Below are 21,777 nucleotides of genomic sequence, written 5' to 3'. Positions count from 1 at the left end.
TTAACCTGAAACCGTTCTTAACCTGAGGTACCACTTTAGCTAATGGGGCCTCCCGCTGCCACCACGCTGCCGCTGCACGATTTCTGTTTTCATCCTGAAGCAAAGTTCTTAACCCGAGGTAAGATTTCTGGGTTAGCGGAGTCTGTAACCTGAAGCGTATGTAATCTGAAGCGTCTGTAACCTGAGGTACCACTGTATGTGTCGTCGTCCCCTGCACACACACACACCATTATGTTCTCACAACAATCCTGTGAGGTAGGTCAAGTTTAGAGAGAGGGGTTAAGGAGTAACAATGCGGCAGCTGCTCACTCTCGGCCTAAACAACCTCACAATGATAGAGTGTTGATTTGAACATGAGTCTTCCTGGCCCAAAATTTTAGGCACTGCACCCCATTGATTCTCCACTGGGTTCAGTGGGACTCACTTCTCAATAGACCACGAATGAGGAACCTGCGGTCTTCTAAATGCCATGCATCTCTCCAGCCCTTATCAGCTCCATCCAGCATGGCCAATATTCATGGATAATGGGACCTGCAGCTCAGAAATATCTGGATGGCCAAGGATTTCTCAACCCTGCAGTTAGTAGACATAGGGTTGGACATTCGTGATGATACCATATTTTTTGCTCTATAAGACGCACCATCACACCATAACATAAGACGCACCTAGTTTTTGGAGGAGGAAAACAAGAAAAAAAATATTCTGAATCTCAGAACAGCAAGAGGGATTGCTGCGCAGCAAAAGCAGAGATCCCTCTTCCTGTTCTGGCTTCTGGGATAGCTGCTCAGCCTGCATTCGCTCCATAAGATGCACATAGAATTCCCCTTACCTTTTAGGAGGGAAAAAGTGAGTCTTATAGAGCAAAAAATACGGTAATTTATGTGTGATATTCTGCATCATAATGTGCAATAATGAAGTTTAAACTTCAGGAAATGGGTAGTTTTGCATGGGATCCAAATCTCAAATACATTGGCAATGCCATGAACAGCAAAACTATTTTAGAAGCATGCACTTGGGGATTGGGGAGTCTGTGACCCTCCAGATTTCGTGAACTACAACTCCCATCATCCTTGACCACTGGCCATGCTTGCTAGATCTAATGGAAGCTGGAGTCCAATAGCATCAAGAGAGCCACAGGTTCCCTCCCCCTGCATCAGGTCTACGCTGCAGCAAAATGCAATAAAACAGATTCTGAACAAAAACTGGAGCAGCAGAGATTAATGTTAAGAAACAGTAGAAAACTCACACATAGTGTTGCGAGGTTTGTCATTCCAGTTCTTGCCCACCTTCAGACATGTTATTTGTCAAGCAGATGATATTTGTCATCCAACAGATATTGTATCAAACTCTAAGTGATAGATTGCTGTGTCATTTCATCAGCCTCCAGGAGCAATAACAATACTTGGACTAAGTCAACTGCACTGAGTTATACAACCACTCAGTCTCCCTGCACTTCAGATGGGAGAAGCTGGCAATGTTTCTTCGTGGCTGGCCTCTCCAGCTCACTCAGAAGTAACCCCATTGCATTCAAGGAGCTATTTTTAATTTGGCAGAATTATACTAAAATATTACCAAGCCGTGAAGATGAAAGAGATAGTAACAAATGCAGTACTGTGCTGGGGGTGGGGTGGGGATCCTTAAAAAACAAAACATTCTCCATAAATTAATGAGAAAATAAATTGCATCTGAAAATTACCAAAGGGGAGAGGCATCCCCCCTGCTTCTAAATGTCTCATTTCTTGTGGGGTTTTTTGCACTTACCATATTTATGGGGTGGCAGAGAGGTGTTAGTGAGTGTCCTTTCATGTTGCAAATCATCTCCCCAGTCCTCTGCCCCCTTCAGGCTCCTAGGCTGGAGCTGGCACAGTGAAAACTAAAACAGCAAAACACCCACCTCCTACAAGCCTGTCTGGTGCAAGTCAGCAGGACTTTGGGTGCAGTAGTGGATCAATTGCTCTGTTTCGCTGCTCACTGACCCCTTGAGAGGTTGAGATGACTTAAGCAGAAGTTTGGGACCTCCTGTGGTTTCAATTTTTTGCGGCTAGGAAATCACATCAGTGATGAAACTCTAAATGGTTCTTCACCACCACAGTTTACACTATTTGAAAAAAAAGATGATCAATCAATAAATATGAGAAATTCCAGAGGGTTTGTTTTTATTTTGATTGAAAACCATCTTCTGAAGGGAGACTATGTTAAATCTCATTGGGAAAAGATGTTATGTACAACAGTGACGTAGGACGGATTTAAAAAAAATATCTGGAGAAATAGCAAATTAAATCTGTGTTCATCTGAGAGACAATTATTATAAATTGCAACATACTAGTATCTAACTCCAGGGGAAAAACGGGTGAAATATATAATTATTAGTGAGCCTATAACAAAATGTTGCAGCATGCAGTGTTCCTGTTCAGCCTTCTCGCAAGCAAACTATGCTCTGTCCATGTCATTTCCCCTAGCCACCAGTTTTCTTCCTCCCACCAAATAGTTGACAAGTATTTCATGGCCACTAAATGTGCTCAATCCTGACTGGAATGATTTTGCAGCTTTTTGCTCCCTTCAAGTATATATGCGGAGCTTGCTGATACTTCCCTCTTGTGTGTGGATGGTGTCCTTTGGGTTATATAAGGAACAGCACTTGGGGAATGAGTTCTCTATTGGTAGATAACTTGAAAAGGTTTACTTTTAAGTTCCTGCAGGGAAGGTTGAGCATATGCTGTATGGCACAATCTTATGCATGTTTACTAGGAACATGATTTCTGTAAGGTTTACTCCCAAGTAAGCACCTATTGGATTGCCACCTAAGTGCCTCCCATCAAACCACCCACAGACTGCAATTCTGTACTTACTTCTGAGTAAACATGTACAGGATTGCATGGTAAGTCTGTAATATTGGCTGGATCGTGCCTTTAATTTGTAAACTGATGTTTATAGGTGTTGAAAATATACTTGGCAATGTCACTATTGCCAATAGTAATAGCTTACTATTAGTACAGTGGTACCTCGGGTTAAGTACTTAATTCGTTCCAGAGGTCCGTTCTTAACCTGAAACTGTTCTTAACCTGAAGCACCACTTTAGCTAATGGGGCCTCCTGCTGCCGCTGCGCCACCGGAGCAGGATTTCTGTTCTTATCCTGAAGCAAAGTTCTTAACCTGAAGCACTATTTCTGGTTTAGCGGAGTTTGTAACCTGAAGCGTCTGTAACCTGAAGTGTATGTAACCCGAGGTACCACTGTAATAATATTATTTCCACCCCACCCACCTGAGAGCCTTATATTGAATCAGAATATAAACCCATTGTATTGTCTTCTGTTATTTTTAACTGCATTTATATCCTACCCTTTTCTCTGAGCTCGAGGAACCATACCTGGTTTTCCCTCTCTTTTAATCCGTGAGGTAGATTAAGCTGAGAGACAGTGACTGGCCTAAGGTCACCCAGTGAGCATCATGGCAGAGTACGGATTTGAACCTTGGTCTTCCAGATTCTAGTCCAACACTATGTTGAAAATAAATAACATTCTGGGAGGGGCACTCTAACCAACATATCACACTACCTACAGTGGCAGACAGAGTCTCACCCTTCCCACACCCACGCTCTTATTTGAGAAACCAGGGCTTGAAGCTGGGATTTTGGCTACTAACCCCGATCTGTAGACACGAGTCACTGCACCAAAAATGGTGAATTGGTACCAAGTGTGCTGAAGAAGGTTGATTGTGGTTTTCTTTTCTCCAAGATCTATATCTCAGTAGCTGGAAAACAGGTGGTGACCTTGCAGTTATCACTGCGTTATGTCAAAATCTGTCAGCAACATAAAAAGCACATAAGACAGTGATAGTGGTGAGCAGCTTATCATCCGCTTATCACTAAACGAATGATTGGTGCCTAAATGCATATGAAACCTAAATGCATGATATGACTCTGCACAGGGTCCTCTGGGTCCTCTATGCAGGACCCAGCCCTGAAGAGAATTTGCAGTCAGAACCCTGTTTCCACAGGCAACTCTCATTTGCTTACATCCACTTAATGGGTGCATTTTGCTGTATAGTAAGTAAAACATGCTATTGGCACCAATTGTTTAGAAATGTGTAGCCTGAGATTCTCTGCTCTATTTGCTTTTGTGCTGCAGTACCTGGACCAACAGATAAATGCCTTGGTCAAAGAGACCTTACCGCAGTCAAATAGCGGCATAGCTTTTAAGGTCACTCGCTGAAAAGCAAATTACATTTGATGGATGCTGCTTCAAAGGTCAGTTAGTAAGGTAGTCAGCACCTGTTTTATAGTGCAGTTCCCTGGACCCAAGCTTACTGAATGCTGAAAGATGCACTGCTGTAAATGAAGATAATCATAGGTTTTGTTTAGATGGGAACATGCTTTGTTTAGAAAGAAGGAGAAGTGAACTTAGTTAAAAAGCATTACAGTTGAGGTGAACAGTTGTGTCCCCCCCTTTAAACAAACAAACAAACCTAAAGCTTACTGAGACGATTGTAATAGATTTTTTTAAAAAATGTTTGAGAGAATTTACAGGGATAAGGATTAAGGATACAGCATTATCACCCAGTTATATTAGGGTCAGTCTGCCCTGCCAGGCATTGACCTGCAGGTAAGCAAGCTTTGATTTGAAAACATGACATTCAATGGTAGAAATACTTCTCAGGTTAAGTACTGGTGTAAAAATAAAATAATCTATAAATAATATTGTGTGCATTTGGTGTGACTGCTGCATTACCACTCGGGGGCAAAATCTATATGCAAAGAAGCTCAGCTTTCTTTTTCCTTTATTCCAAAAAAAAGTGTTTTTTCACTTCCCACATTTAAGAAGAAAACTTCAGAAAAACACAGATCGTATCTGGAGGAAGCTCAAAGCTTAGCAAGTAGAAAGAGGGATTTCAGTTATCTCAGACTGCATCTTCAATTCCATGCACACGTGTGTATCCTTCTCTTGAGGTTACCTTTTCTTGTCCTGTTGGCCATGCTGCAGTTTCCATTCCTAACTCTGCTCTTTCTTTATCTTCTGCCATGCATGTTTTTGTAAATAAATTCTAAATTCTTTGAAAATGATTACTTTAGCGGCAGAGTAATTAATATGAAGTACATACATGCAAGTGAACTTTCTATAATTCTGGATGCTTTATCGATTGAGAAAATTTATTTAATTGCTTTGACTGTTGTGGAAATATGTAAATTATCTGCATAGGCCTATCAGAATAAAAAGTTTCCAGCAAGTGTTTAAAAGTTGCAGCAGAAGGTGCCTGTTGAATTTCTATTTGGTGAGTATTCCACAGTTATGGATGGATAACACCATAAGGCTTGGATTTGTGTTGTTGTCAGATGAACATCAAATCTCAGCAACAACCAAGATGCTCCCAATGATCTGTTACTGACCTGGGATATAAGGGTTAAAGTGATCGCTGCGGTGTCACTGCCTCTCGGCCTAACCTACCTCACAGGGCTGTTGGGGTTAAGTGAGGATGAGGACCATCCTCAGTACACCATCTTGAGCTCTTTGGAGAAAAAAGTGGGACATGCAATAAATAAATGAACATAAAAAACAGTCTCCCCCTTCTTGGTGACCACCAGAGATTTGGGACTACATCAACTCATCAGCATGACCAATGAGCATGGATGATGTAAATTAGAATCCAAAACATCTGGAGGGCACCCGGTTGGGGAAGTCGGAACTATAAGCAAAGTAGCAGGCCTGCCTGCCCATTTTACAACACCCCGCAATCGGGATGATGATGATAATCAGTAGTATAGTAGTAGTAGTAAACTGGGCTACCTGGCCATTTAAAAAAATATTGTTTGCTTTAAAGCAGAACAAATCATCGTATTGGTCTGGAAAGATAAGAACAAAACGCAGCCTATGCATGCCTACCTCGGAGTAAGCCCCACTGTGCACAGCGGCGCCTCCTTCCGAGTAAACATGAAACTGTTCCCCTTCCTTGACACCGACTAATGCCTACGTGGCTATGATCTGACGTGCTATTTTCTTCCCCAACCCGCATCATCCCGACTGCAGCTAAGCGGTGCATATAATTGGTTTTTTTAAAATAGGAATAAATGAGTTCGGGCGAGGGGGGGTGATGTTCTGGAAGAGGGCGACAGTTGGAAGGCGCATTGGGCGTGCTGAGTGTTTGCAAGGTCTCTGCTGCTTGTAAATCCCCCCGGGAACCTAGACGGGGAGGAGAATCCCTCCCCAACTAAGGGCAAGATGAAGGCGAGGTTGCTTCACGGGCTGCCTCCCACTGAGCATGCTCACCCTCCGCCGGGCATGCTCAGTCGCCGCGGCGAGGCAGGAGTTCCCCCCCGGAGCAAGCAGTTGGGACACCGGCTTTCGCCTTCCTGCCTCGCTAGCGGCCGGCGAAGCAACTTTAGGTGAGCGGGAGGGGAAAGTCCGGAGCCGCCGGGCGGGCCCTGCTGCGAGCAAGTGGATCTGCGAGGAAGGGGGTGGGATGCTGGGCAGACCCCTCTCCCTGCAATAGGCAGATGCAGACAGGCATGGGGGCGAGAAGGGACGTGGGGTTGCCCACCCCCTTGATCGGGAGGGGCGGTAGCAATAAGGCGTCTCTATCACGAGGTTGGGGGGTCGGGGAGGGGAGCGATTGCCATTAGCCTCGCAGCTGCTCCAGAGCTTTGGGGTTGTTCGCTGCAATGTGGCTAGCAAGCAGTTCCCAGGGAAATTGGTTTCAACTTTCCCCGTTTCCTCTTTCACACCATCGCCCCCCTTTTCCGAGAGTTTCCAGAAGTTGGGTGGTGACCTCCACCCCACCGCCAGCTTCCAATTCTGGGCTTGCTTCGGCTAGCTGTACCTGTAAACTAGGCCTTAAAGAAGCCTCCAGATCAGTGTTTCCCAAACTTGGGTCTCCCAACTGGGTTTTGTGTTGTTGTTGTTTTTGGACTACAACTCCCATCTTCCCTAGCTAGCAAGTGGTCAGGAATGATGGGAATTGTAGTCTGAAAAAACAGCTGGTGAGCCAAGTTTGGGAAACACTGCTCTGGGGTGATGTTGGACTACAACTCCCAGCCCTAGCTAGTGTGCTCAGTGGTCAGGGATGATGGGAGTTGTAGTCCAATAACACTCATATGTGCCTTAAAAGAAACAAATGGAAACCTTTCCTGAGGATTCTTGGCTGCATCTGGGGATAGTCCTTTATTCCTGTGATATTAGCAAAGCTGCACTCCCAGGCCTGCTTCTGTGCTAACAAGGGAGTGAAAGGTGACAGGCAACTCAAGAGCTGTTCTCCCTAAAGCCCAACAATTTTGCTCTGGTTTTCGTAAATGACGCTAACGCGGTTAGTGTTGCTGTTGCTCCCCTGTGAGCTATACCTGTGTCATTGAAAGTGGGGAATACAGCAGCACAGGACAACCCTTGCACTAGAACCCATTCACTCTTGAGGGGTTCAGTGTGCAGACAGGGCTGTCACTTCTCCAGTATCCTGACCTCACAAGGCTGGCCCCTGTGATGTCACAAGGCAATGACTCTTGCTTGACAAATTTTGAAAGACAAAAATCTCTGCACTGGGGGAGGTTGTACCAGTAAACATATAACTGCTTTGTCAGGTTCATCTGAAAAGTGATATATAAATACCTCAAAATGAATGACCAAAAAAATGAATGAATGAATGTTCTTGGTGAGTTTACATTGGTTGTAGTTAAGCACTACAAAATGGTTACTGAAGTTTCAGGCTTAGGAACACCGAAAACTGCCAGTGTGGCATCGGAAGAGGATCTTGAGGGTGGCCTTAAGAGTTGCCTTGTGTCTGTGTGTTTTTTATTTTTAAATCTGGTCTGTTTCTGAATCACTGTCTTCTCTGCTCCAGTCTCTGTGTTGGGTTCCATGGCACTCTATGTAAAACTTATCTCTCCATTTGCCATAATGGGCACTCTAAATATGGCTATAATCCCCTGACTTTTGGTGGAAGCAGATGAAATTTACAGACACTGGATAAAACTTAATCAAGTGTGGATTAAGCCTGTCAAATTGCAGACAAATAGGCCTAGGAACTCTGGTGGGGGAACATTCCTTTGCAATCCATATTAGGGCAATATATTGATTACGCAAAAAGGACTTAAGCCTCCATTTTGGCTTCACATTTTGGAGGAGGGTGGGAAGCAGGGGTTTATCTCGCTCTTTCTTGCCTTTAAATCATTAAGAGGTGACTGAGTGCTGTGCTTGTGCATTTAAAAAAGCTTTCTGCTGGTGGTTACGTCCTCTGAAATAGGCTGTACAGATCCCTGATAGGCCTCACAACATGAGACTGACTAGGACACTGCCTTGGAGTTGTGAAGATCTTTGTTGTTTGCTAAAGCAGAACAGCATAGGCTTTTTTTTAAAAGCACATCTTTAAAATCATTCACTGTTGTGCTTTGCAAAAAAATAATGCAGAGCTCTTGTTACTACTCCACGGGCAATCTTTAATTTAGCCTCACTTCGTGCAAAGTCCATGGAACTAGGGAAAGATTGAGCTACAATGGTCAGAAAATTACAGAGCTACAAAGTTCAGAAAAACAAAGTGACAAGGCTTTGTGGAGCCCCTGTCTCATGCACATGTGTGTTGATGTCATGCTTTGACAGGGGAAGCCCCCAAAACTGTTAGAATTCTCCTGGATGCCAGGTCCAGTTGCGACCATGTGAACTTCCTTGGATGCTAGAATGGTGACAGACACCTCCATTGTGCTGATGGATCTACACAATTCATTTACAGCTTTTAATCTTGGAGGGGCAGGGGAAGGCACCTCTTAGAACAGGCATGGGCAAACTCGGCCCTCCAGATGTTTTTTGGGACTACAACTCCCATCATCCCTGACCACTGGTCCTGTTAGCTAGGGATGATGGGAATTGTAGTCCCAAAACATCTGGAGGGCCGAGTTTGCCTATGCCTGTCCTAGAAATTCCATTGTGGTGACCATGACCTAAGTTTAACATGCCATTTGGCAAATAGTTTTTGTATTTGAGTTTCTAACACTGCCCTTAAATCACTCCAGTTTGCCTCATTGTTTAGCCTCCACACCCCTAGTAAATATCCGTAATGCTTAGCAGCCATTGATAGCATTTTCATCCATGAATTTGCCTAATCCCCTTTTAAAGCTGTTCAAGTTGGTGGCCATGACCACATCTTTTGGTACAGAATTCCACAACTATTCTCTGTATGCAGAAGGACTTCCCTTTGTTCTGAATTTCCCACCATTTCGGGGGGGGGGGCATTTTCCCTATCTATGTCCTCTACGCCATGCCTCCCTTCCCCTGACCCTTGTCTTTTCACAAAATTAAAAACCCATTGTAACCTTTCCTTACAGGGGAGTTGCTTCAACCTCTTGACCTTTTTGGTTGTCATTTTCTGCATCTTTTTCATCTCTGCAATATCCGTTTTTGAGGTATGTTGACCAGGGCAGTTTTATTTCTTTCCCATTTCCTAATTATCCTAAACACGGATTTGAGGATAAGATGAGAATCTTAGACCATTTCAAGGTAGAGTTGTACACTGGGGTATAAAGCACTTTGCACAATAATTGATTAATAGATATCAGCTGATGAAGTAACTGTTCCAGTCCCCCCATGTGGCCAATGCAGTATAATTCTGCATTATTATTATTTTAGATTCAGTGTGTTTGGTGCCCTCCAATATTTTACATAAATGACTCCAGCAGCTGCCAATATTTTACATGAATGACTTGAGTAGCTGCTGTCATATAACTAAAAGTTCGTAATATGGGTCCAATCCCCTGAGTACGTGACAGAAGGAATAATTTTAGGTGGTAGCATTGCTTACGACCAATATGCTCTTGACATTTTTTGAAGCATCCAATTTTTCCACAAATTGCTATTACAGTGCTTCAAGGTGTGTAATAAATGCCTAGAATGATATGTATAAATACCGAAGATTGAAGTTCTTATTGCTAAATTGACATTAAGCAGGAAGAAAACCTAGTTTATAATGTGATATTGGGTATTCAGTGTCATAGATGTCAGTCTACAGAATAATGATTGTTGCCAGCAGGCAGCTTGGTATGCAATTCTGAATATAAAATATGACTTTTTAATGCAATTTAAACACTGTATAGAAGGCTAACCAGCTTATATGAGTTCCCCACATTAATAATAAGAAAAATATATATCTTTCTTTAGTACGATATGCATCATTCCCTTCCAATCTAATTTTTTTAAAACTAGCTTAAAATACTTTATTTATAATTAAGACTTCTCTCTGCTTGGGACTCCCAGCAACTTACGATGTATAACCCACAGGCTATCACTTGAATCACACTGTCCAATCCCAGCTTCTATGGGAATGCAATATCACCATGGGGCAGACACTCATGAACCCGTTGTTCATGGGGAAATACTTGTTGGGGAGCGAGGGAGAAGCCTTACTCTGCTGGTTACGAGTGATGGGTTGCTGCCTTAGAGAACTAGGCAAAAGAAAGGGTAAGGACCAAGTGTTCCTTTGGTATTGAGCTTCAGGTTAAGACTGCTGCTTTGTAGCTTTTGTCAGCCACTCTATTACAGTTGTACCTTGGAAGTCGAACGGAATCCATTCCGGAAATCCGTTTGATTTCCAAAACATTCGAAAACCAAATTGCGACTTCTGATCGGCTGCAGGAAGCTCCTGCAGCCAATCAGAAGCCGTGGAAGCCCCATTGGACATTCGGGTTCCAAAAGAACGTTTACGTTTGCAAACTGGAACAATCACTTCCGAGTTTGCGGCGTTTGGGAGCCAAAACGTACAAGTTCCAGGGCATTTGACAACAAAGGTACAAATATTTTTCATTCCGTATCTTTTCTTCTTTCTAGGTGTAGCTATTCTGTGTTGAGCAGCTAGTTTGGAAACTCTGAAGTAGGGGTGGCTAGCCAGTTGTTGTTGGACTCCCAACTCCTATCATCCCAGTTGGCCTAGCCAGTGGTCAGAGATGATGGGAGATGTAGCCTATCAGCACCTAGAGGGCAAGTGGTCGGTCACCCCTCCTCTAAAGTGATTAGAATTGCTAATGCGTGTATATGGGCACATTCCAAAATAAAAATAAAAAATCTGGAAGGGAGGAATATGTCGCGATTTTAAAAATTACGTTTAGCATCCATTTTAGAGGGTACCAATCGCTCTTCATCAAATGTTGTTGAGTAAAACATTGTCTCCCAGAAAGTGAAGAATGCCTAAAAAGAAGACTGGCGCTCGCAAGAAGGCCGAGAGCCGTAAAGAACGGGAGAAGCAGATAAGGGCTTCAAGAGGCAACATTGATTTGGCTAAACATCCCTGCAATGCTTCCATGGTAAATATTGAGATGTATTTCTGATAATGGCTTTAAAATTCTTTCTTCTCCTCTCCAGTGTCAAGGAGAGGAGGGTGAGATTGACAGTGCTTTATCAGACTGAAAGGAGCAGAACTAGATCCTAAGCATATAACCTTGAGATTTTGCAAAAGACACCGGATGTTATAAATCTTCTTAAACAATGAAATAGTTCCCGTTGTGCGCACACACAGAGTGGAATTCTTCTTCAGCTCTTCTTCAAGTTGTCTGGTTTTCACAAAGGAGGGCAGGGGGAGGGTAGCGGCAAGAACAAATAAGAGCTGGTTATTGATCCAGGGCAAAGCTTTTGGAGCCCTCCTGGCGATACCAGAAGGACTTTATGTATACAAACACATGGGTATAGTCCACCCGCAGCACTGACTGTTACACCTTCATTGTGTGTTTGTATTTGCACGGGGCACTCAAAGTGGGGAAAGGACCAACGAACTGTGTTCGTGGCAAGTGAATTCACAAGTTTATAAACTCTGAATTTAAATGGGAACTCCTGTAAAACAAGCTCTCTTTCTCTTACAGGAATGTGATAAATGTCAAAGGTAAATGCGCATTCAGTATTTCCTTTACATGTAACATTTTTGGCACCATTTTAAATGGACTTCATTCATTTATTTGTTTCACCTTTTTTTTATTCTGACAGACGGCAGAAAAATAGAGCTTTTTGCTACTTTTGTAGCTCTGTCCAGAAGCTGCCCATTTGCGCACAGTGCGGTAAGTCTTTCTCTTAATTCTCTGTGTTCCTACAATTGGTCTGTGCTTAGAATTTTATTTTTGCATTGTGGCCTGATTATACAAACTTAGCCATATTTTGACTCTGTTGGTGCCAGATGTGGCTGGATTTCAGTTTCCATCATCCCTGACCATTGGCCATGCTGGCTGGAGCTGGTGGGAGTAGTGACTCCAGCAATATCTGGAGGAACACAGGTTATTCACCCTCAGACGCGACAGGAAAGTTACCTTGTTTGGGCTCCTTCTGGGACTGAAAACATTAGCTGCTTTTAGTTGTCCAGTCTAAACTATCAGCACCTTTAACCATGCAGCAAATTATTTTTAATAAAGTAGTTGTGAAAACTGCAGATGAAAGGGTGCATCTTCAGAAGAGGCAGCCTCTCTAGTGCAGGAACGTGGAACCTGCAGTCCTCCAAATGTTTCTGGACTCTAGAACCTTTGTCCCTCCAGACTTCCAATTCCCATCAGCCCCAGCAAGCGAGGTCAATTGTGCAGCAATATCTGGAAGGCAACAGGTTCCCCAGCCCCTATCCATGATGAATAAAGAATGTCCTCTTCTAAGATGGTGAACTATCTGAAAAAATAAATTCTTTGGTTGTATCCAATAAGACTGTCATATTAGTGCAAAGACTACGGTCTGCTCCACCAAATCTGCTCCAGAGGGTTGAGGAAAACCCACGAAAAATTGGTGAGTTGCATGCCAGTGGTGGAGGGGAGAAGAGGGAGTGTAAGTCTGGTCACATAGCCAGAAGTCCTTATAGCACGGTGTTGCTGGATCCAACTCATTGTTTTGATCAGATGTGTATTGATTTGAGCAATTTAAAATACCACAGTTTGCTCAGATCTCTTGGATGATAGCCCTTATTCTCAATTCCACCCCCCCCCCTTAGCTTGAAACACTTGTAAACATTGAAAGAGACAAATGCTATGGCTTTTTATGGAGCTTTAGTGTTGCTGAACACTGTTGTGTGTGTGTGTGTGTGTGTGTGTGTAATATTTCTTTTCCCTCTGTAATAGGAAAAACAAAATGCATGATGAAATCTTCAGACTGTGTCATAAAACATGCTGGTGTGTACAGCACTGGGCTTGCTATGGTGGTATGTATCTGGAAACAATACATCAGCTTTAGAATATGTGATAAGTGCAACTAAAGTTTGAAGGGATTACTTGCCCAACTGTGTTGATGGCTCTTTTCTTGTTACCCAGTGGTGCATCTCAGTAATTTTCAACCCTGGAGTGGTGGTCTTACCACACAGAGGGAGTTGTGAAGCTCACATCATCAACAATAATAATAATAAAAAATAAAAATAAATAAAAATAACGTTGCTGTTCCACAGCCTTCCTGACTCCCCTGAAACTCTATGCATTACAATGGTTTCTACATTCCTGTTATACTGGAGCAAAAAGCCAAAATAGTTTGCCAACCCTGGTAAATAAAAAGCAAACAAACTCGTAAGCATGCACAGTTTCACATTTTAAACTCATAGCACCATCGTGACTACAGCAATAAAATGATATTTGGTTCTGCTATCCTGAAGGTAAACACATGTATTTTGGAATAATATTAAAAAAAAAATATTATTCAAATTAGCAACCAGAACCTTCTGAATCCTGGCTATAAAATGTTTTTTTAAAAAATAAGACAGGATGCTGATTTGGGAGTCTTGTGTGCCCCTGCCCTCCATCACCTTCTGTTGCCTGGGTGGTCATTTGGTTCAGAGTCACACGTTTCAAGAGAGATAACACATTGCTTTCATGAAAGGTAACAATTGAGCCTGGAATCATGGGAAGGTTAACTAGTAACTCAAGACAAAAAACACTATTAGCCCAAATACAGGGGAGAGGAAAACAAGATTATGCATTTTTTTAATACCATATTTACTCAAATCTAATGTTCACCTTTTTTTGGCCAAATGACGACACGAAAATTAAGGTCTGCGTTAGATTCGATGGGACATTTACATTTGCCAGCAAATCCTTTTTTTCAAGGTTCTGAAAATTGAGGTGCGATGGTGCATTGGACTCGAGTAAATATGGTACTTCTTTTGAAGTTCGACTTCCTTGTTTTTGCGTGTTCTGTGCTGTCGCGAGCAAACTGCGTAGTGCAAATCCTCTTGCAAATAAGCAAAGCTTCCCTGAATACATTGCCTGATATGAACATAATGGGCAGCTCTGTTGTTGTCCACACGCGTGGCTCCCTGGATGAGACAGCGCAGCAAGAGCCAATTCATTGGGGGGGGGGGAGTAGCCAGTGGAACGCAGGCTGCTTGCATACTTTGGAACATCTTGTCCGGGTCTGTTGCATTCCTTAGCGAGGACTTCCGAGCAATTCTGGTTGCTGAGAGTAGCGTGTGGGATTAAAAAAGAAAACACAGAAAGAAAATCAATGGGATTCAATTTCATGTAATGTACTTTAGGAATGGCCACTTAGCAGTCTTGCAAAAAAAAATAAAAAAGAGCCCTGAGAATATGGAATGCATTTGGGAGATGGATGGCAGCGCTGAGCAAAATTGCCTTCCACTGCTTCAGAATAACTCCCTTCTGCTGCCGCTGCTTGGAACGCATGCTCGGTCCTTGCTTGTTCAGCAGAGCTGGTGCTTATATAGAGGTCTGCCAAAGTCCATAGTAATGTGTGGGTTCTTCTTTTGCAGGGGGCCATATGTGATTTCTGTGAAGCTTGGGTTTGCCATGGCAGGAAATGCCTTAGCACCCATGCTTGTATCTGTCCTCTGGCCGACGCAGAGTGCATTGAATGTGAGAGAGGTGTCTGGGATCACGGTGAGTTGTTCTCCAGTTAGAGGGGTGTGTTCTCTTGTTTCACTTGCATTTGGAAAGCTCACCAATTACCAAAGGAAGGTGGCTACAGGGCTAGTTTCCTTGCCATAGCAAGTCTTTATGAATTGAAAACAACTTCACTAGAAGTAGAGAATCCTAAAATTGGAGGAGAGGCAGACCCATTCACATATCACTTTTCTGATGAAACATGCAAGAAAACTATTACTCGTTCTATTTGTAGGAATTGAGGATGTGTGTTAAGGTTGTACTCGGGGTAAACTTGTTGAAACTGGTAGGCTTAAGTGCCTGTGACTTAGCTGGGTGTCCCTTGGGAGTATTTGCACAGGCTATTCTGATTGGCTGCAGCTCATGATGCAATTTATCACGTGAACTCCCTCCCACTGACACATTATCTGTCCGAAAGTATATTACACAGGAGGGAAGTTTTCAAACTACCAAGGTAATTTGTGCTACTAGATATCATTACCCGCAGCCATAAAAGCCTGTGCTAAACCATCAACTCTACACAATTACAGTATCCTCTTGGGGTGTTGTGCATATCTCTTCCTTCCACTACCCCCACCACCACTCCAGTTTCAGGAAAAGGTGTTTCATTGACTCTCTCCTCTTTATCTCAATGGCCTTAACAGTGTACCACCTTAGACTACAATCCACTGAAAGCAGCAAGACATGCATAGAACTGAACTGTTAGTTTAGGCTATTTTGGGGGGTGGGGATGTAGCTGGAATATTTGGTTTAGATGCTGCTGTGCAATAATATCTCTTTTAATATGGTGGTCTTGTCATTCCATGACCAAGCCATCTCAACCTAACCAGGAAAATGTGATTAGTGCTATAAAACATCTTGTTTACACAAATGTCTAGTACCACTGTAATCCACAGTATTTTTCTATCTGGTGCAAGACAGGCCAGGTTTTCTTTCATTCCTAGAATTGATTCATGACATCTGCTTGTTTTTTGACGCTAGGGAGTGTGGGGACTGATTTTGATCCATTACATTGTGTCTTGCTGAATCTTCTAGGAGGCAGAATATTCAGCTGCTGTTTTTGCCACAATTTTCTCTGCGAAGATGATCAGTTTGAACACCAGGCCAGCTGCCAAGTCCTGGAAGCCGAGACCTTTAAATGTAAGCTATATCCCTGAAAGTCTCCCTTATTAAAGGTGAACCAGCTTTTAACTGCTTCTACTCATATCCAGATAGTAGTTTGGTAGCGAATTTTAAGCCACTGCCTTGTGGAATGTAGCTGGGAGGAGCAACCTTCTCCCAGCGCCATACCATGAGTAAGATGGGTCAGTGTTTTGCAGATGAAGTTGGATACTGAAAAATGCCAGTAACAGGGTTTAGTTGTGGTGTGTCCCTTTCACAAGCCCAGGGTGTGCACCACTAGGCCTTGTATACCTGAAGGAGTGACACCACACCCATTATTTATCCCAGACCCTGAGATCCAGCTCTGAGGGTCTTCTGGTAGTTCCCTCACTGTGAGAAGTGAAGTTACAGGGAACCAGGCGGCTGCCTTGTGGAGCACCCTCCCATCAGATGTAAAACAAGTAAACCACTACAGATGACCACCATTTTGAATTGGGGTTTTGTTCCTAGCCCCTATGTGCATCTGGAGTGCATATAACAAGCACACCCCACCTCATTATGCCTCCGTTCTGCCTTCTACCAGGCTGAAAAAGACCCGCACATCAGTGATTGCACGTCAGTTAGATGCACCTGAAATGGTCACTGCCTGTACATAACTTTCCAAAGGCATCTGAAGGCAGCCCTGTATCAGGAAGTTTTTTTTGTTTGATGTTTTGCTATGTTTTTATTACATTGGAAGTCTCCCAGAGTGTCTGGGGCAATCCAGTCAGATGGGCGGGTTATAAGTAATAAATTCTTCTTCTTCTTGTTGTTATTATAAGTAATAAATTGTTGTTGTTGTTTTAGTTCATGGAGAGCCAGGCTGGTGATCAGCCCTGTGTGTTTAGGCCCTCCTTGCACTAATGCCAGGTTTGTGATGTGCCTGAGTTTTGCACTTCTCCTCCAGCATTACTGCTTGTAAAGTCCCCCACATTAGTTGTTGTTGTTCAGTCTAGTTATTCTGCTTGTCCTTGTTGTACAAGCTGTTGCTTCCAATCAAGAGGACTTCCTCTGCTTTCAGGAAGGCAGGAAGAACAACGTTGGGCCCAAGCTCTGTAGGGACATCGTTAAAAATGTCTGTTCGCTTCTTTTTTTCGGCTGAGGCAAAGTGTTCATTTTCCTTGTACTTTAAAGAGGCGCAGTCATGGAAAGCCTGAGGCTACCCATTGAACTGAATAGTTGACCTTGGCTTAGAAGGCAAAAGGAAAAGAGCAAAGCCATGAAATCTCATTATTCAAGCATGCCTTTTTTATCTTGCCTAATAGGTGTTTCCTGTAATCGACTTGGGCAGCATTCATGTCTCCGTTGTAAGGTAACAGCAAAAGCGTTTAGAAAGTAGATGTATCGGGCTCACAGCTCTCATATACATTGAAAGCTGCTGGCAGTTCTTGCCGTGTCCTTCTCCACAATGCATCAAAAAAGTCTCCTGATTCCCACCCGCCTCCCCAAAGAAGTTATCTGGGTCCTGTTCCCATCTCCCTTTGATTAATGTAACCTCCATGCTGTGTTCCTGGACACTTGGTGTTCCTTCCCTCCAGTCCTTCTAAACCCCAGTTGCTAAAATTGCCTTCCTTCGCTCATTGTTACAGCCTCAGCACTGCCGCAGCCTTTTCCCTCTGCTGGTTTCCTTTCATTCAAAATGCAAAAACCTTTCATCTTTGCCTGGCTGCCGTCTGCACCAGCCTGCTTCCGCGTGAAGCCGAGATAACATCTCATTACCCTGCACATTTTCTATATATCTGCTAATATTATCGTTCACGGGGTTCTGATGAATCATTTGCCCCAGGGAAGTGGGCCTTGTGGCCCCTCTCCCCAGACCACTCCCTCTGGTGCGCCAGTGCTGTCTGTCGCCTGGCTGAAATTGTGTCCTTGGACTGTATTAAAGCCTCTTGATGAAAGATGGGGAACCTGTGCATGTGTGTTTGTAGAAAACTCTTTGAGTTTTGAATGGCTGGCATGCACCCTATTGTACAAAGGTGTGGGACGCATTCCTTGCCCCATTCACTTTTGCTTCTGGCCCTGCCCACCACTGGCATGCAGCTGAGTCCAAAGATCCGTAGCCATGACAGAGAAGGGCGTTATGGGGACGAAGAGCCCAATTTCAGTTACTCCAACTTCCCCTGCAGTTGCTCACGACTCTGTACAGGAGCTGGTTGAGTAGATTGGGAAGGGGCACAGCTGTCCTTACAGGGCCTGATTTATGCTGAGTCTTGCATCGCCAGCTAGACTGAAATGTCTCCATCCAGTTGCCCCACTCAAACAAATACTTAAGAGGAGGAACTATCCTTGTCTCCCCCTAATGTCATTAGCCAGCTTTTGTGCAGAAGGTGGGCTGCATATATTTTAGTGAATTAAAAAGATTCAAATGGAGCTTGCTAGATGGTAGTGGTATGTATCCCATCGCCACTCAACTTGGGCAGTCTGTTGTGTTTCTCCGTGGGGCTTCTTTCCCGATTGCAGACTGTTCCTTTGTGATATATTTCTCCTTTTATTTCTTTCTTTTATATAACCTGCAGGCTTGTTTCTGCGATGATCACGCACGGAGTAAGGTTTTCAAACAAGAGAAGGGAAGGGAGCCTCCCTGCCCTAAGTGTGGCCATGAAACGCAACAGACTAAGGACCTGAGCATGTCAAGTAAGTTTCCCTATGGTAATGGCGCTCAGAATTCCCCAGGCACCAGGTGTGTTTTGTGACTGGCGTGGGTCCAGTTGCGACCATGTGGAGGTTTCTGGATGCTAAGCTGGTGGCTGACATCTCCACCTGGCTGGCCCTGCAGCTTTCTTAAGCAAGTAAGCAGAAGAGCTTGTGTATTGCATTAATCTCCCACATTTTTCTCCCAAAGAGTACATGGTTTACCTTCCTCTTCAGTTAATCCCTACAACAACCCTGTGAGGTAGGTTAAGAGGCTGTGACTGGCCCAAAGTCACCCAGTGAGCTTCATGGCTGAGTGGGGATTTTAACCCTGATCTCCCAGGCCCTGTTCTAACACTCTTAACCACTACACCCCATATGCTTCCTAGAGTACTTCTGCTGTGGGGCAGCTATATTAATCATGTCACTTAGAGAAGCTTTCCTTGAAGCTTGATGTTGTTTTATTCTGGATTGTTTTATTTGATGTTTTAATGTGCTGTAAACCACGCTGAACTTTTGCATTAAAACATAAAGCAGTATATTAATTAATTTCAACACCCCACCCCAATGGTACCTAGACATTCCATTGTGGTGACCGTAACCTAGATTAAAGCTGCCATTTGGCAATTAGCTTATATACCTGAGTGTTGGACTTTCGGAGGAAGAGAGGGGAACTAGCCCTGTTGTATATGGGGGGGGGGGTTGTGTGGAGAGAGTCTCTTCCTTTAAATTCCTGGGAGTTTACCTTAGTGAAGACCTCACTTGGAAAAACAATATAACTCAGGTGGTTAGGAAGGCCCAACAGAGACTCCATTTTCACAGGGTCTTGCGAAAGAATAATGTTAAACAACAGTTGATGACCTCCTTCTACTGGTCCACAATAGAAAGTGTCCTCTCATATTGTATCACAGTGTGGTACGTTGGCTTGACAGCCATGGACAGAAAGTCTTTACAGAGGGTGGTGAACACAGCGCTTGATATCATGGGCTGTCCTCTGATCCCGCTAGATGACATCGCAAGGGATCGTTGCCTTAGGAGAGTGAGAAAAATTCTCAGGGAAGATTCACACTCCAGTCACCACCTCTTTAATCTTCTACCCTCGGGCAGGAGATATAGAAGTATAATCAGTCGTACCAACAAGCTAAAAAACAGTTTCTATCTTTGGGCTGTTAGGCTGCTGAATAGAAAATAATATAGTGCAACCAACTTTTGGGGTTGGTGTGTTGTGCAATCACACAGAGTGCAATGAGATTGAGTGTTTTTTGGGGGGGAGGCTCGGTTAATTTCATTGTACACAGGTTGTACATTGACAATAAAGGTGGTATTAATATTAATAATAATAATAATTTTTCTAACACTGGTAATCATTTCCACCTGCAATTACCCTTATCACCTGCAGCAAACCTCGTACTGGGAAGTCCATGTTCTTCCCTTTTCAAAAGGCTTCTCATGAAATCTGGTAACATATTTTTGAATTAATGCAACGAGATGAGGATGGTTTCATCTCGATCAGAAAGGGTGTAAACTGCAGAGAAGCCTTTGTTCCTCGTTTTACCAGGAGCATGCTGGCTAACCAGAATGATCCTGTAAATGAGGAGGGGGAGAAATATTGAAGACGAAGAATGAATGAATGAATGGGTTTCTTACAGATTTGCGATAATGCTTTATCTGCTTCTAGTGTTATTTGTCAGTGCGATCATGAGAATTACACATGTGAAAATAGTTGTAAGGTAACGTTGTTGGCGTTTTGCCTGATCTATTTAACACCCACCTTCCTTGATGGAAGTGAAGCAAAGACAGGATGTTTCCCTCTCTTTCTGCAGCACGCTCTCTGAGGTTTGGCCGACAGACAGGAGGCGAAGAGGCTGACGGAGCTTCCGGCTATGATGCCTATTGGAAGAACCTTTCGGCTGGCAAAGATGATGATTACGAAGCAGAGGATGACGATGAAGACGAGGAGGAGGAGGAAGGAGGGAGGGATTCGGAAACGGAGGCAACCAGTATGTTTGGTCACTTGAATTTAGGAAGGACCTATGCCAGCGGCTATGCACACTATGAGGAGGCTGATGACTAAGGCTGCTTACGTAAGCACACTTTTAAGAGGCAGTCAGTCCCCTTTAACATAGTGGCCCTTAACCTCCGGGTAAACGTGCTTAGCATCTGGCCATAAGCCCACAGTTATGGTGGAGCTAGCATTTGAGAGGAACTCTTTGTGTACTTAGTGAATTTTTATGTGTGGTGGCACTGGAATAACACAGCTAGACTTTTCAAATAGCAAAGCTTACTAGGAATGGAGCAATTTGCAGGAGATCAAGAAAAGATTTGTATGGCTAAAGATATTGGAAGACTTGGAGAGTAAAGGGTTTGAGGGTTCACATTAGTTCAGGGAACTTGGAAATGAGGATGAGACCTAATGCTCTCTCTACAACATAAGTTGGAAGTGTGGGAAGGCTGAGGTAATTTTTGTTTCCAGGCATTCTTCAGAAGCAAAGTTATTTTTCTTGAGTAATTTTGGGGGAGGGTTGTGTCATCATGTTTCATAAATTCATAAGTATTGGTGGCAGTGGGCATCAACTATTTTTATATATTGAAAGCTGTCTCCTAGGTTTTTCATAAATATTGATCTAGCTTGAGCACTTGGGGAAATGCTTGCTACAAGCTATTGTACTCTAAATATAAATTGGAATTAAAGTTACTTTGACATTTTGTGTAAGCAAGACTGATCAATATAGTCTCTTGTAATGCACTACTGGAGAATTGTCAGTTCCTGCCTTTTTGAACGGCCAGACATTAACTGTAGCGCTCGCAGCCACTTGCAGTGTGACCTAAATAAACTTTTGATCTTAGATTTGTCGCCATAAAAATGTCACTGCATCCTCCTTGCCTAATAAAGTCCGTCGCTCGCTCTCTTTCATCCTGTGTCCTTGTGTTTTGCTGCAGCAGAGGGAGGATGGTGTTGACAGATATATGGTCAGAGAAAAGGGCATGGCCGCCTAAAACAGCCTCCTAAAATCAGTGGCATTGTCAGACCTATAGAATAGAACGGTATCCCATCATGCCCTGGGGCCAGCTGCCCACCTTGTGCAGCAGTGACATGGCGCCCCTTCTGGTAGGCCTTTTACCCTTCCAGGGCTGTTGGCCTTCACACTTCCAACAGCCCTGCTCTGTTACTGGTGCTGCCCCACCCCCATGCTACT

The 21,777-nt window shown here is 43.6% G+C and overlaps 1 protein-coding gene across 3 annotated transcripts in view; it reads left to right on the top strand.

Moving 5' to 3' along the window:
• Positions 1–21,494, top strand: part of ZNF330 (zinc finger protein 330) — a 32,443-nt gene extending 10,949 nt beyond the window's left edge. The window contains exons 1-11 of one of the 3 annotated variants that reach the window (XM_053403307.1): positions 6,269–6,376; positions 9,299–9,376; positions 11,137–11,266; positions 11,819–11,838; positions 11,940–12,010; positions 13,046–13,125; positions 14,680–14,806; positions 15,845–15,949; positions 17,215–17,261; positions 18,466–18,583; positions 20,404–21,494. In XM_053403307.1, the coding sequence (XP_053259282.1) occupies positions 11,147–11,266; positions 11,819–11,838; positions 11,940–12,010; positions 13,046–13,125; positions 14,680–14,806; positions 15,845–15,949; positions 17,215–17,261; positions 18,466–18,583; positions 20,404–20,654 (939 nt within the window). In that variant the 5' untranslated portion in view covers positions 6,269–6,376; positions 9,299–9,376; positions 11,137–11,146 and the 3' untranslated portion in view covers positions 20,655–21,494. Of the gene's footprint in view, positions 1–6,268; positions 6,377–9,298; positions 9,377–11,136; positions 11,267–11,818; positions 11,839–11,939; positions 12,011–13,045; positions 13,126–14,679; positions 14,807–15,844; positions 15,950–17,214; positions 17,262–18,465; positions 18,584–20,403 lie in introns of those variants that run through there. The other 2 variants (XM_053403309.1, XM_053403310.1) reach the window with 2 other exon arrangements.
• The last annotated feature ends 283 nt before the right edge of the window (positions 21,495–21,777 follow it).

This window comes from Podarcis raffonei, chromosome 9 (assembly GCF_027172205.1).
Source record: "Podarcis raffonei isolate rPodRaf1 chromosome 9, rPodRaf1.pri, whole genome shotgun sequence".
Classification (NCBI taxonomy): Eukaryota; Metazoa; Chordata; class Lepidosauria; order Squamata; family Lacertidae; genus Podarcis; species Podarcis raffonei.
This window is presented reverse-complemented; position numbering and strand designations above follow the sequence as displayed.